Source organism: Opisthocomus hoazin, chromosome 6, assembly GCF_030867145.1.
Source record: "Opisthocomus hoazin isolate bOpiHoa1 chromosome 6, bOpiHoa1.hap1, whole genome shotgun sequence".
In the NCBI taxonomy this organism is placed as follows: Eukaryota; Metazoa; Chordata; class Aves; order Opisthocomiformes; family Opisthocomidae; genus Opisthocomus; species Opisthocomus hoazin.
The window spans coordinates 73,808,787-73,822,426 of NC_134419.1; the positions used below are offsets into that span (position 1 = coordinate 73,808,787).

General features: G+C 43.6%; 1 protein-coding gene across 2 annotated transcripts; it reads left to right on the plus strand.

Annotated features, from left to right (window-relative positions):
* Positions 1-1,093: 1,093 nt before the first annotated feature.
* Positions 1,094-11,112, plus strand: DENND10 (DENN domain containing 10). 2 transcript variants are annotated; one of them, XM_075423824.1, is made up of 9 exons: positions 1,094-1,168; positions 1,690-1,886; positions 3,079-3,158; positions 5,044-5,192; positions 5,383-5,494; positions 5,843-5,943; positions 7,088-7,195; positions 7,757-7,851; positions 8,484-11,112. In XM_075423824.1, the coding sequence occupies exons 1-9, from the start codon at positions 1,123-1,125 to the stop codon at positions 8,658-8,660; spliced, it is 1,065 nt and encodes a 354-aa protein (XP_075279939.1). In that variant the 5' UTR covers positions 1,094-1,122; the 3' UTR covers positions 8,661-11,112. The 2 variants fall into 2 exon arrangements, with proteins under 2 accessions (XP_075279939.1, XP_075279940.1); XM_075423825.1 differs by lacking the exons at positions 1,094-1,168; positions 1,690-1,886 and having other exon boundaries at positions 3,139-3,181.
* The last annotated feature ends 2,528 nt before the right edge of the window (positions 11,113-13,640 follow it).

The following is a 13,640-nucleotide window of genomic DNA, read 5'->3' on the forward strand; positions in this document are numbered from 1 at the left end:
CAGGTCCCTCTCCACAGAGCTGCTCTCCAGCAGGTCTGCCCCAAGCCTGTACTGGTGCATGGGGTTGTTCCTCCCCAGGTGCAGGACCCTGCACTTGCCCTCGCTGAATCTCATCAGGTTCCTCCCTGCCCAACTCTCCAGCCTGTCCAGGTCACGCTGAATGGCAGCACAGCCTTCTGGTGTATCTACCACTCCTCCCAGTTTTGTGTCATCAGCAAACTTGCTGAGGGTACATTCTAACTCTTCATCCAGGTCATTGATGAAGAAGTTAAACAAGAGTGGGCCCAGTACTGACCCCTGAAGGACACCACTAGTTACCAGCCTCCAACTAGACTCAGCGCCGCTGATGACAACCCTCTGAGTTCTGCCATTCAGCCAGTTCTCAATCCACCTCACCGACCACTCATCCAGCCCACACTTCCTCAGCTTCCCTAGGAGGATGTCATGGGAGACCGTGTCAAAAGCCTTGCTGAAGTCTAGGTAGACAACATCCACGGCTCTCCCCTCATCTACCCAGCCAGTCATGTCATCGTAGAAAGCTATCAGATTGGTCAGGCATGATTTCCCCTTGGTGAATCCATGCTGACTACTCCTGATAACCTTCTTTTCTTCCACTTGCTTCATGATGGCCTCCAGGATAAGCTGTTCCATCACCTTTCCCGGGATGGAGGTGAGGCTGACCGGCCTGTAGTTCCCTGGGTCCTCCTTCTTGCCCTTTTTGAAGATTGGAGTGACATTGGCCTTTCTCCAGTCCTCGGGCACCTCTCCTGTCCTCCAGGACCTCTCAAAGATGATGGAGAGTGGCTCAGCAATGACATCCGCCAGCTCCCTCAGCACTCGTGGGTGCAGTCCATCGGGGCCCATGGATTTGTGGGCATTCAGATCACTTAAGCGATCTCTATTCTTTCAAAAGCCTTTTTTTCCCCCCGCCGTTCCCAGTGACTGCTGGCAAAGAGCCCGCCGGCTGCCAGGGGCAGGCAGCACCATGAGGCAGCCAGCACGGAGCTAATGGCGGCCGCCGGCGTGAGTGAGGGGGCACGCGGCGGCGGGGCGGGGCTGGCGGCGGCGCGGGGCGGGGCGGGGCTGGCGGCGGGCGGAAGGCGGCGGGGCCGGGCGCGGAAGATGGCGGAGCCGGAGCCGCAGCAGCTGCTGGCTGTGGGGCTGATCGGTGAGGGCTGCGGGGCCGCGGCTCGGGAGTGGGTTAGGGGCCGGTCCCGGCCGGGCGCTTGGCAGCCCGCGGTTGTGCCGAGGGGTTCCCGCCCGCCGGGCCGGCGGCTCGGTCTGCCTGGTGCAGAGCTGAGCCGCCCGCAGCTCGGCCGAGGGGTCTGGAGTTCACCGCTCCTGAGGCTTCTGTGAAGAAATCGGGATAGGAAAAGCAGGGAATATCATAAAAAAGCTGATCCGGGCGTTGTGGGTCAATAGCTCGCCCGTAGGGATGTGTATGCAAACTCCTGGTGCTGTTTTGACCTCTTAAAGCAGATGAAGAGTGGATATTTATGACCATTTAAAAAATAAAACCCATAGCGCAAGTGCTGCCCTACAGCTTAAACCGTCGCGGCAGAACTGGGTGCCTAGGGTCAGGGTAAGGCGGAATTTTGATCTGACTCCAGGAGACAAACCCGATAAACCCATCGATTTACTTCCTTGCTGCTGTTTGGCATTCTCACAGTGGACATTTTTCCACCGTAGAAAAAGACACCAACGGAGATGCCTTGTGGGTTTGGTGTTACCCGTCCGTGACAGCGGAACTGAGGAGTCTGTTGCTGCGAAAGTGCTGCCTGACGGATGAAAATAAATTGCTTCATACGTTTGTGTTTGGCCAGTATAAAAGGTCGTGGTTCTACATCACAACTGTGGAAGTTCAAGATTCTCCAGCCTTGAAAAAGGTAGGACTTGGTCGGCTGGTTTTTCAGTAGGGTGCAGGGAAGACTTCTGCAGAGCTGTGGCAGTTTTTAAGCAGTGTTTTCCCGTTGTGTGCTATGAGGAAAGGAAGGGATTCCAGGTTTCCTGTGCTCACGGACGCCGCTCTTACCCAGCTGTCTAACCAGTCCACCAGTTTTTCACCAAGGCGTATATTGGATGGCATTGCAGAGGGATTGAGATACTCATTACCCAGTTTAGATTTTCTGTATTAAAACAGAAATGCTATTTCATGCTATTATTTCTAGTTACTTTTAATCTCAAGTTCAGCAATTTTTTTGGTCAAAAAATCTCTGCAAAGGGTCTTTCATAGTGTCCAAAATCTTGTTCATATAGAACTTGATGCTTTTTTGTTTTTTTCCAAAGGGTTGAGTTATATAGGGACTTTCTTTTATGCTGCATTGATAACTGGGATACTGCCAATATGCTTGTATCTTCTATACTTCCCCTGTTATGAAGATCATTAAATTGTCTGTTAAGTTTATTCGGTTTTCATATTTCATGCTATATTGTTTAGTAGAAAGATAATGTGGTAATTTTGCATGCCCACAGCACAGTGTTGCTTGCCGTTCCTCACTCCAAGCTTACGTCTCCTATGAACTTTAAAGGTGTTTAAAAAAAAAGAAAGTGTCCCAGTGGTAGTGGGAGATGCTCTTTTAGGAGGACACATGAGCCTGGTCATTGTCTGCAGACCTTCAGCCTTGTACTGTCCCAGCCCGCAATCATCTCATTAAGGAAGTTAAGGAGTATTTCTGTCTGTGGGCTTGCTAGCCATGAATTTTTTTCCAGTCTCTTTCTGAATATGTTGATACTGCCTGCCTCCACAGCCGCCTTTGGCAGAAAATTGTGGAAGTTTCCTACCTGCTATGGGGAAGAAAAATGTTTTTGTCTTTTAAAATAATCTGATGATATTAAAGGAAAGCAGCTCTTATAGATGGTATGTACTAGAGCTAGACTCATTTCCATTGAGTCACATCAGAAATCTGTTAACCGGGCGTTTTATGCAGTTAGCAACGTGGATCTGCTGCTGGATCGCTCACTTTTTTTAATTGAAAAACCTTGTCAGAGTTCTGCAATAAGTTCACTAATGTGAAAAAGACTGTTCATATGGGGTCATTAAATAAGCTGTATATTCTTGTGTGCTCGTCTCTCACCCAGGTGACCCACTTCTCCATTGTTCTGACAGCCAAAGACTTCAACCCAGAGAAATATGCAGCCTTCACTAGGATACTGTGTAGGTCTGTATAAAAGCGGTTTTGAGGTACTGCTCTGTGCTTGTGTAGATCTTGCCAAGGCAAAAGATTAAATCTCATTGTGTTGTGTTTGCATTTGGTTGAACAATATGCTGGAAACACCGTGCTACAAACTGTGAATCAGATTATACAAATCCTTGATTTGAACTTATCTTGAGTTCGTGCAGTAAGTGTGGGGTGAGCGTCAGATGCCCAGTAGGTTTTAATGCATCTCCTCCAGACACACACCACCACTCACCCACTCATTTTCTCTTGAGAACGTATTTTTTTAAAGTATAAACATTTGAGAAGAGGTCAGTGCTGTGCAGTCAAATGTCACCGTGTGGACAGCTTGCATCCCTCCACACCAACTCTACTACAGATTCTCTGAACTAAGCACAGCACCCAGGGACATTTTTGCTTTTCCTCTAGAAAAATGAGAGCCCTCTGCCTCTCAAGGTCTGTGGCTCTGCCTTCTTCCAGCCAGACTGCTGTCTTCTCCTTCCCTTGTCCTATTTATTCACTTTCCTCCACAGCCCCGTTCTCATGATCACTCTCTGCATCTTTCTTTGCTTTTCCTTTGGTTCCCAAATTAGTTGAGTCCCAGTTCTTGGCACCAAGAGTATTCCCTAAGATTTTCCCTTCTTCCCTTCAAGAATGCTCCAGGGAGACCTTATTGCAGCTGTTCAGTACTTAAAGGGGGCTTGTAAGAAAGATGGGGACAAACATTTTAGCAGGCCCTGTAGCGACAGGACAAGAGGTGATGGTTTTAAACTAAAGGACAGTAGATTTACATTGGATATATGAAGAAATTTTTACAATGAGGGTGCTTCAGCACCTTCAGAGAGGTGGTTGATGCCCCATCCCTGGGAACTTTCCAGTTCAGGTTGGAGGGGTCTCTGAGCAACCTGATCCATTTGAAGATGTCCCTGCTCACTGCAGGGGGGGTGGATTATGTGGCCTTTAAAGGTCCCTTCCAACCCAAAGCATTCTGTGATTCTGTGACTTTGCAGCTAACTGGATGCAATTGTGAGGTTATCTGTCACAGACTTGGGAGTGCGGTCAGGCTTACCAGTTCTGCAAGGTATTGAAAACCTGCGATTGTTCTTTTTCACTAATATACAAAATATTTAAATTTTCTGTGGATCACATTAATGTTAATGTATCAGCTAATACTTCTTTTCAAATCCAGGATGGATTCTTCTAAACATGGTAACTGAGTTTCAGATGTGACATAGCTTTGTACTATAGCTAATGTGGACAACATTTGAGAGCTTCAGTGCTGTTGCTGAAGTGCCTTAACCTGTAAAATGGGTTGTGGTGTCTCTGCTGTCTGGAAGAGAGCTAAAAGTGCATGGGTTTTGTTGGTGTGTGGTTGTTTTTTGGTGGTTTTGGGTGTTTGTTTGTTTTTTTAAATGAGTATCAAGAACATATGTTTATGTTTTTCTTTCATCATTTAACAAAAACCACAGAGAATGTCTAAAGATACTTTGACAAAAAATGAAAAACTAACTAGTCACATGGTCTGCACGCAATAGCAGGAGTTGCTGTGGTAGTTGCTCTTTCATAAAGCAGGTACCTTCCAAATCTGCAAAGAATCCTTAGTCTGGACACCTGCTTACACCTTTGTGCTGTTTCTATGTTGGTTCTTTCATACAATAGGAAGCCCATATAAAAATACAAGGTAGTTTTTTATCCTAAAAGACAGATGTGTTTGTGCGCATGTTGAAAGACTTCTAGTTTAATATTTAAAACCTCAACCTGGTGTCCAAAATAAGAATTCTTGCCAATAATATTGCTATATGTGATGCTGTGATTATTTTTTTTTTTTTTAATGTGTCTGGTGGTACTGATTGCAGTCAAAATACCAGACTCTCTTCTTTTCGCACAGAATCTACCTGAAGCACGGAAGTCCAGTTAAAATGATGGAGAGTTACATTGCAGTCCTTACAAAGGGGATCTGCCAGAGCGAAGAAAACGGGTCTTTCCTCAGCAAGGATTTTGATGCTCGGAAGGCTTATCTTGCTGGTTCCATCAAAGGTTAGTTAATACCAGAAGTCTCTATTCTAATTTCTTTTGTACAATATAAAATGCAACCCAGTTTTTATGTGTACTTAAGTAAATAGCGTTAATGGTATTATCTGTGCTGTTATTATTAAGCTTCTTCAAAAAACAAATTATAATATCAGCATGCATATCTTCTGTAAAATATTTTTCTCCTCTTTTCTAGATATCGTGTCTCAGTTTGGAATGGAAACAGTTATCTTATATACGGCACTGATGTTAAAGAAGAGAATTGTAGTGTACCATCCTAGAATAGAAGCTATCCAGGAGTTTACCAGGTACTTTGTCAATCCCTACCTCCCCACCCACCCCTAAAAGTCCCAACAAATTTTGAACCTTCATTGAGAGAAATGCCCATATTTTAGGGAAAAAAGTATTTCTTAAACCTGTTTATTGAAATCCTGCTCTTAAGGCTTTAGCTACGTGTTTGTCAACTCAGAGAAATTTAGCTGTAGAATGAGTGATAAACTCTGCGTCCACTGATAGTACAAATCTCTATAGTTCGTGTGTGTGCATGCCAAATGAGACCTAGTCATACAAGCTCTTTCTTATGACATACATTTCATACTGTGAAACTTTAATTAGTGTGAGTGTCTGTGTGTCAAGTACCGATCTAATTTCCCTAGGACTTTGCCTGCCTTAGTGTGGCATCGACAAGACTGGTCAATTCTTCATTCATATGTACATCTAAATGAGGAGGAAGTGGAAGCCTTAAAAGCCTGCACAGGTAGTGATAATTTGTTCATCAAAAATATAAAGAAAATTTAATTTTGGTTTCTGTTGCTGCAAGGTCTTGCCCCAGTGCTCTTTGGGGAAAAATATGGTAACTTAAGGGTTATTAAAACAGCATCATTTTCTTTACAAGAAAGCAAATCAACTAAGCAAGTATGTGAGAAGGTAGCTGTTTAATCTGGTGTTTCTGGGTGGATCCGCATCAGTCTACCCCTAACCACAGATACAGCGCAGCTTTGAGACTTCTTTGACGTTGAAAGTCTTACTGCTGTGCAGAAGCAGCTCACTTTAGATAAGCTACATTTTTTTCCCAACTTCTACACATAGCTAATAACTGAATTTGTAGGATTTTTATTTTTTCCAGTTCCTAACTCTGAAGTTCCAGATTTTTATTCTGAGTGCTGCCAGTGAAATCTCTGGCTCCTGATCACAGGTAGACTTTACCAGCTATATAGTAGTTTATCTGCGTGACAGATTGCTGTGTATGTGGCGTACTTAACGCATAACCCAGGAAGAGGCCCTCGGTTGATGCGAAGGTCAGCATGACACATAATGTGGCAATTAAGAGGCTTCTCTATACAGAATAATGAGCAAGATGACTACTGATCTTCAATATTTCTACTGCTTTACCAACAGTGCTTGTTTCAGCTCACTAAACATCTTCCACAGAGAAAAGCTGCTCTGAGTTTGCTCACCTGGCGTGCAATAAATAAGAAAATCTGCTGGTTTTATTCCTCTGTTCCAGTCTCATACTGACTTAGTGACAAGGGGCTCCGGAGTGGAGATTCTTTAAAAGTGGAAGTTCAGTGGCTTTTCCATTTGCAAATGAATAATTTTAGTAGCAAGGTAGGAAGAGAGTTTAAAATTTCAAATCGATAACCTTTTCATGTTGCATGTAGTGTTAGCGGTTCATGCATGTTCAAGGCAAGTTTAGAAGTTGATGTTTAAGCTCCTCGGAAGTGAAGCATTCTGCTGGACAGACTTGTTAAATGACTGATAATACCAGGAGAGCAGCCTCCTGGATCCAACGAGTATTGTGTCAAATACTCGTAGAACAGATATTAGGAGTGTGATTTTTCCACAGTATCTTGGTTTTGTTTTGGTTTTGATCCTAATCTTGCCAAAATTCTGCTCTCTAGGTTACATTGCTGGATTCACGGATTCTGAAGTGAACAGCAGACCAGACCTCTACGACGTGTATGTGAATTTGGCAGATAGCGAGATCACTGTTTCTCCTGTAGTAAAAGGTTGGTTGCTTTTTCTGTTTTGGATTTATAGCCCGTTCATTCCAGAGTTGATAGTAATTGCTGAACCTCGCTGTCCATCCAGGTGCTGAAAAGTCAGAATGTCAGCTTCTGTCTTTCAGTTGTGTTGAGACTCTGGAAGACTGGTGAAAGCTGGAATTTGGAAGGACATGCTTAGTGTTCCAACAGATGTACAACTGAGATTCCAAAATATCCATGTTAGACAATTACATGGAAGAGACATTCAGCTGAATGCAGAGATATCACATGAGTCTTCAGAAAAACATTGCACTGAATACTTGGAGATAGAAAGGAGACTGTGTATGGTGCTTGTCACCTTGCTGCTCCGTGTCATCTGCCTAGGGCCACTTTAGAGGTAGATGATTTGCCTGTGCTGGCGTGGTGGTTGATACGTCAGGTTACTGCCTTTAGTGACTGATTTCAAGTGGTGGTGATGAAGAGGACTCCTTGTTTTGGCTTGTTATTCATAGGCATTTCTAGATATCACAGAAATGGTCATTTTATGTGATGTGTTTTCTTTCCCTCCCCCCCCCCCTTACTCAGAGGCAATGACAATGGGAAAACTTCACAAAGAAATTGGACAACTAATTGTTCAATCTGCAGAAGATCCAGATAAATCAGACAGCCAAGTCATTAAGGTTAATATTTTAGTTTTATTTTGAAATGTAGCTAAATTACTTCTATTGCTGTATCTTGGTGGAAGTGGGGGCGTAGGAGACGGATTGTCCCTGAGAGTCAGTCAATCTCTTCTACTGACTGCCTTTTTACAAATGAGCGTTTTTATTCTTCATACAAGTGTAAAGTTTGTATTATCTCTTGGGTAGCCACATTGCTGAAGAAACTAGTATTGATTGTAGGACTTCCAGTAAAATTAATTTCCCAGTTTTATTTTGCTCAATACCTTGTGAACAGTATTGTCAATACCTTTGAAAAAGTCCTACTGAGATATGGCTTCTCAGCTGTAAAGCCTGATTTTCATGATGATGCTTATTTCACTTCCTCCCCTATCTAATAGATTATTAGACATCTCGCAACGCAGCGGCTTAGTCAGGAGAGCTCAGTTAGGCCGGCTCTTTATTCAGCATTGCACAAGAGCAGGCTGAAGAGCTGTGCAAGTTTGCCTTAAAATAAATGGGGTCTTTAGTTAAAATTAACTAGTTATTTATCATTATTTTCTTTTGCTTCTGTATTGTTTGGGTTTTTTTGTACGTTAAAACATTATAATACCTAGTACTATATTCATGGCTGCTTTTTTTTTCTTTTCTTCAAGGATATTTCTCTGAAGACAAAAGAAATCTTGGCTACTTTAGTCTCACTTACTGAAGTTTCCGATGGCAATGAAAAACCAACCCTTAACTCTGAGGCCCTGAAACAAAAGCGATTTCCACCAGCTACAGAAAACTTTCTTTTTCATTTAGCAGCTGCTGAACAAATGCTCAAAATCTGATGTTGATGCACTTCAGTGTTATGGACCAATTCAAAAATAGTGTCTTTGCCATACAGATAGGTATACCTGATATTTTATATGGAAAAATTAAAGGTATAGGAGCAAATGTCGTATTTACCGATATATAGTGCTGAATATCAGAGCCTGACCGGGAACATACGAAGGCATATTTGGGAACATTCCTGGTGTCATTATGTTTCCCCAGCTATAACTTTGTATTTCATATCACAAGGTGAGTGTATATACAAGTAGCATGGGGCCGTGCGTCCAGGCTGTGCCAGGCATTATTATAGCGGCCATCTGTCCTGCAGGTTCCGGATGTTGGGCAGCTCTGTTCTTGCTCTGATTTGTCTGCGTGGGGTCTGGAGCACGGGCTGCGGCGCACGGGCTGTAAAACCAGCTCAGTTGAATGCGCAGTTGGTCTGAGGGCTCGTTCTCAGCTTCCAGGTGTGTCAGCCTGTCAGATACTGCTCTTGCTCCGGACTGCCCGATACCTGGCAATCCCAAATAGATGGACAAGTTCTCTTCTTTCTACTTGAAAGTGTCTAGGTGTAAAAAAGGATGTCTGGGAAAAGCTGACGTGGTAGCCTTAGTATATAAAGGAAGAGGTATTTTAAAGCTCAACTGGGAGTTGAGCACCTCTTTTGGACTCTTGCCTTAGAGGTTTTCCCCCCTTTTACTCCATCCCGTGCCTCTGATGGAGGGAAAATAGGACAGGTTTACTATATTTAAAATGGGGCTTTCTAGGGGGGTCATGGACAAGTGCTGCTTTACAGGTGGAGTCACTTAAGAAGTTCTTAGGGTTCTCTGCTGAGAAGGTACCTGGCCATTCATCCCTGATCCATTTGACAGAAAATCAGATTAATTAAAGCTGGATGGACTAGAAATGTTCAAATGGCCAAGTACCACAGAGAGAGCATCAGCCTCTTAAACTGCTTGAGCTGTAACACGGGTACTATCTGATGGTGCTCTGTGTAGACTAAATGTAGATGGAAACTTTTCAAATAATAGTGAAAAATGGGAAATAGTTTAGAGAAGATTAAATTTTGCCTACTTGTTTGGTTGTGTAGCCGTAACTCAAGAGATTTTTTTTATTTCATTGAGCAGCCTAAAACTTAACTGCTTTGTAATCTTCTGAGAAGAATTTCGTCTTTGTAGGGAAATACTCTGAGCCAAACAATCTATATTTCTTCAGAAATGTCCACAACAAATCAGTCAATTCTGCAGTAGCACTTTGTTATAAGAAAAAATAACCTTTTTCCTGGCCTGTGTACAGGTAGGCTGTAGCATGTGGTTTTACACAGAGATTTTATACTTATGATTAAAACTTTAGTAATCAATATTTATATTGTTACATAATTGGATGTTTGCTATTCTGAAACTGGTAGAGCTCATCAATAACTATGTGCAAGCGATAACGGTTTGAAAAAGGGTTGTCCTCTTGCTATGTATCGTATGTCAAGGAAATCTATTTTAGGATGTGATTAAGGAATGTGGCATCTGTGTATAAAATGGCTAGTTATTACAGTCAGTAAATGAAAGCCCTTCAGGATAATCCCCTATTTTCAGGGGTGTAAAATTCTACTTTAAACACTTACTCTGTAGTTTAAATGCTGAACACAGAAGCATGTGCATTTAAAAAAAAAAAAAAAAAAAAAACAAAAAAAAAAACCAAAAACTTCTGAGAAAAATACTGCAGTTGCCTTTGTTTACCTGTAAGTGCTCTGCAGCTTTTTTCCCCATTAATGATTTTTCTTAATGGTTCTTTAATATTGCTGCTTCTGGTTTGGGACTCTTACAACAGACAGAATAGCAGAACTGAAAAAATGTGCTGAAAATTCCGTTCAGGACCTACTTGAAAGTCCACTGAAACTGAAGTCTTTCACGAAGAAAAGCCTGAATGCGCTTTCAGTCAGCTGTCTTAACACCACACTGTAACTGGGAAGAAATTCATGTAGTTTCTTATTAACAAAAAGCCTTAAGGTGTGTCATTAGGGTAGTGCAGGTGTTAGAGAGAACCACAAAAAGCAGAGCAGCTCCATTACAAACTAAATACTGATTGCCTCTTTTGCTTTCTGTTTTGGAAGCGTTTAAGTTGAAAATCTCAATGTTGTGTTAGATGTCATGCGAAACAAATGAAATGTAATTTTGCACATTTTTGGACTCATAGCATGCTTATGCCTATTAAAAAAAAAATCCTGAACAGTCTACCCTTTAATTTATGTAAATTTATGCTTGAAGAGTTCTGACCACTGAGTCACAGGCCTTAGCTCAGTTGTGCAGTCCTGGGATTAAGCTGCGGCTCGATGTTTAGGTCGGAAATGTACTCTGCATGTCCAAACAGCTTTGTCATCTGTGCTGATCTTTCTGTCAGCACTGTGAAAGAAGTATTGGCCTCCCCCAGCGTCAGTACTTTCAAAGGATTGTCCTAATGTGCTTGCATTTTCTTCATGATTTTTGACACTATTTCCTCTCAGAAAGGTTTGGAATAAAATAGAAAAATCTGGAAGGTCAGGACGGGGAAGATTTCTGCTTATTTCTCACTTCCCTTTCCCCAAGACGCATACAAGCAGACTGTGTGCAGTTGCTGGTTTGGCAGTCAGATGACATACTTTCTTCTTCCTCCTAGAAGCAAAGATGGTGTAAGATGAAATTGTCATTCCTGCCTTACTCATCTTACTGCCTTTCAGTTCCTGGATAAATACAAAACGATGAATGCTGGTTCCTGTTGGCCTGCTAAGAGACATGCCTCCAGAAGGCCTGCAGCACGCAGAATCATTGAAAGCCTTGAGTTCAGATGAAAATTGTGGCACTCCTCCTTCCTCAGCTGAGGCAAAAGGCACTCCCCGAGCACGGCGCCTTGCTCACTGCCCACGTGGACCAGTCGGCGCGCTCGCCGTAGCGAACAGCCCCACTGCGTCTGTGGGGATCGGAAGGGTGGATAGCGAACCGAGAGAAGGCTGGCAAGGGGGAGCAGGGTAGACAGCCCATCCCTTCAGCTGTGATTTTGCCGAGTTAATTGGGCTAGTCTCTTAAGACTGACTCTATGTTGGTTTTAATGCTTTCATCCCCGGGGTTTTAGTCCCTGTTATGAGCTGGCCTGCCTTGTTTCCTCTGCCAGCAAGTGTTGGGGGGAATGTTCTGACTGAGAGCAGTATAATGCCGCGTAGCCTGGAAAAAATGGACGCAGGCCATCTGACAGCATCCATCTCAAAACCGCTGGCTGCTTCTGCTTTCAACCTCTGACTGCTACCAAAGGGGCTAAGGAGGATTTATTAGTAGTGTGTTGCGAGATGTCGCTTGAAGCAGCTACATTTCTAGATAAAAAACAAGCCGTAAAGCTCAGTGTGGGAGGTTCACAGCTGCCTCTTACTGCCTTACCCCCCTCCCCAGGCAGCTGCCTGGCTGGAGCCCGAGTTGGAGGGATCACTGGTGGGGTGAGGTCACTCCTTGCAGCTGCCAGATGAGGCGAGACTTGGGAGGAGGCTCCAGAGACTGGGCAGCAGCTCCTTCCAGAGTGGCACTGCGCAGCACATGGCGTGGTCTTTGCTGCCTGACAGGGAAGCAGCCACAGCACAGGGCTCCCTCCCTGTCTGCATCCTTCCTTCCTCAGCTCCTACCCCCTGCAGGGAGAAACAGGGTGGCTGTGCTACGGCCTTGGGGGTAACACGAGGACACGAGCTCCAGCTGGGGAAATGCTTTGATCTTGGTATTTCCCAGTGTGGGAGTGGCTGATTTTATTATCTTTTTTTAAAGTTACATTAAAGGGATGTGGAAGCCTCATTGTCTGTTCCTAAATTTCAAGATGACAAGCTGCGTAGGTGGGGAACTGCTACCATATTGTGCTCTACCAAGACTTAGGTTTTCCTTGGAGCTGAAGGCTTCCATCTATTGTAGTTTACCACACCTTAAACTGGTTCCACCACTAATGCATTGTCACGTAACACACCGTCCGGTGCTAAAGGCAGGAGACAGACCTGCCTTGGGCTGGTGTGTTGTTAATCTATTCCAAGTTACGAAGGGCAAGGCTGTCCTATAGGTGCTCCCAAGGCCTTCACCCATCGTGATGCTTTTTGGCTTGTCTCAGTCTTGTTCCCCTCGCTTACTCCTCTGCACTACCAGGTGTCTGGTCCTGGCAGTTCTAGTTCTGGTCTCGTAATGACTTTATTTCAAGACCAAGGATGCCAGGGCCTTTTTAGCAATGTATTTGCCCTGCCCTGGTTTGGGAAGCAGCTGAATCACCCAGGGTGACAATTTAAATGGGAGGTGCTTGCCATCCTCTTCTGGAAAATTCTGGGTAGGGCAATATAGGAGAGAATATATAGGGAAAATGGGGGAAAGGAAAGAGGTATTTAATAACTCTGAGAGCACTGTGTTTAATATGGCGAATTTCAACTCCAGTATTCAGTAAGAAACTGGTAGAGTTTGATAATGGGCAGCTGTAATAACAGACACTATTACCAGGCCTATTCCGTAAGCCTTACTCACAGACTTGTAATGACATTAATTTGCTTAAAACATGCAAGCGTGGTGCCGGAGAATTTATAGCTTGTCCAGTTACCATGACGATTCAAAGTTCACAAATGTGTTATCTTCAATTTGTTGGCTTTGCTCTACTGTTGTTTTTTGTGGTGTTTTTTTTTTTCTATTTGCTTCCACTGTCATTCATGTAACTAGCATTTACTGTAGCCATTCTTAAATAATGTTTAGAAAAGGAGTGGGGAGATGTGTAGGTCTTCATTGTAGTGCCAATTAATGTTCACTGAGAGCGGAATTAGACCCCATCTGAGTTTGCCTTTGGTATGTTATTGAAATAGGATTAATAGAGAAACAGGGTTTTAGAGAATTTAACTGCAGGATGTTAGCTGTGCCACCGTTACTAGAGATTTGGAAGGAGACAAACACTTCATTGAGAGGCAGGCTGAGACTGTGAGCCTGTTCCACCTGACCCTGTGGTAACTAAGGAAAAAGAGCAGGGCA

Bases quoted from the DNA above. Each gene is read 5' to 3' on its own strand.
- DENND10 (XM_075423824.1), top strand. From the start codon at position 1,123: ATGGCGGAGCCGGAGCCGCAGCAGCTGCTGGCTGTGGGGCTGATCG. The intron at 1,169-1,689 runs GTGAGGGCTGCG...TTTCCACCGTAG, and splicing joins GCTGGCTGTGGGGCTGATCG to AAAAAGACACCAACGGAGAT. The intron at 5,193-5,382 runs GTTAGTTAATAC...CCTCTTTTCTAG, and splicing joins TCTTGCTGGTTCCATCAAAG to ATATCGTGTCTCAGTTTGGA.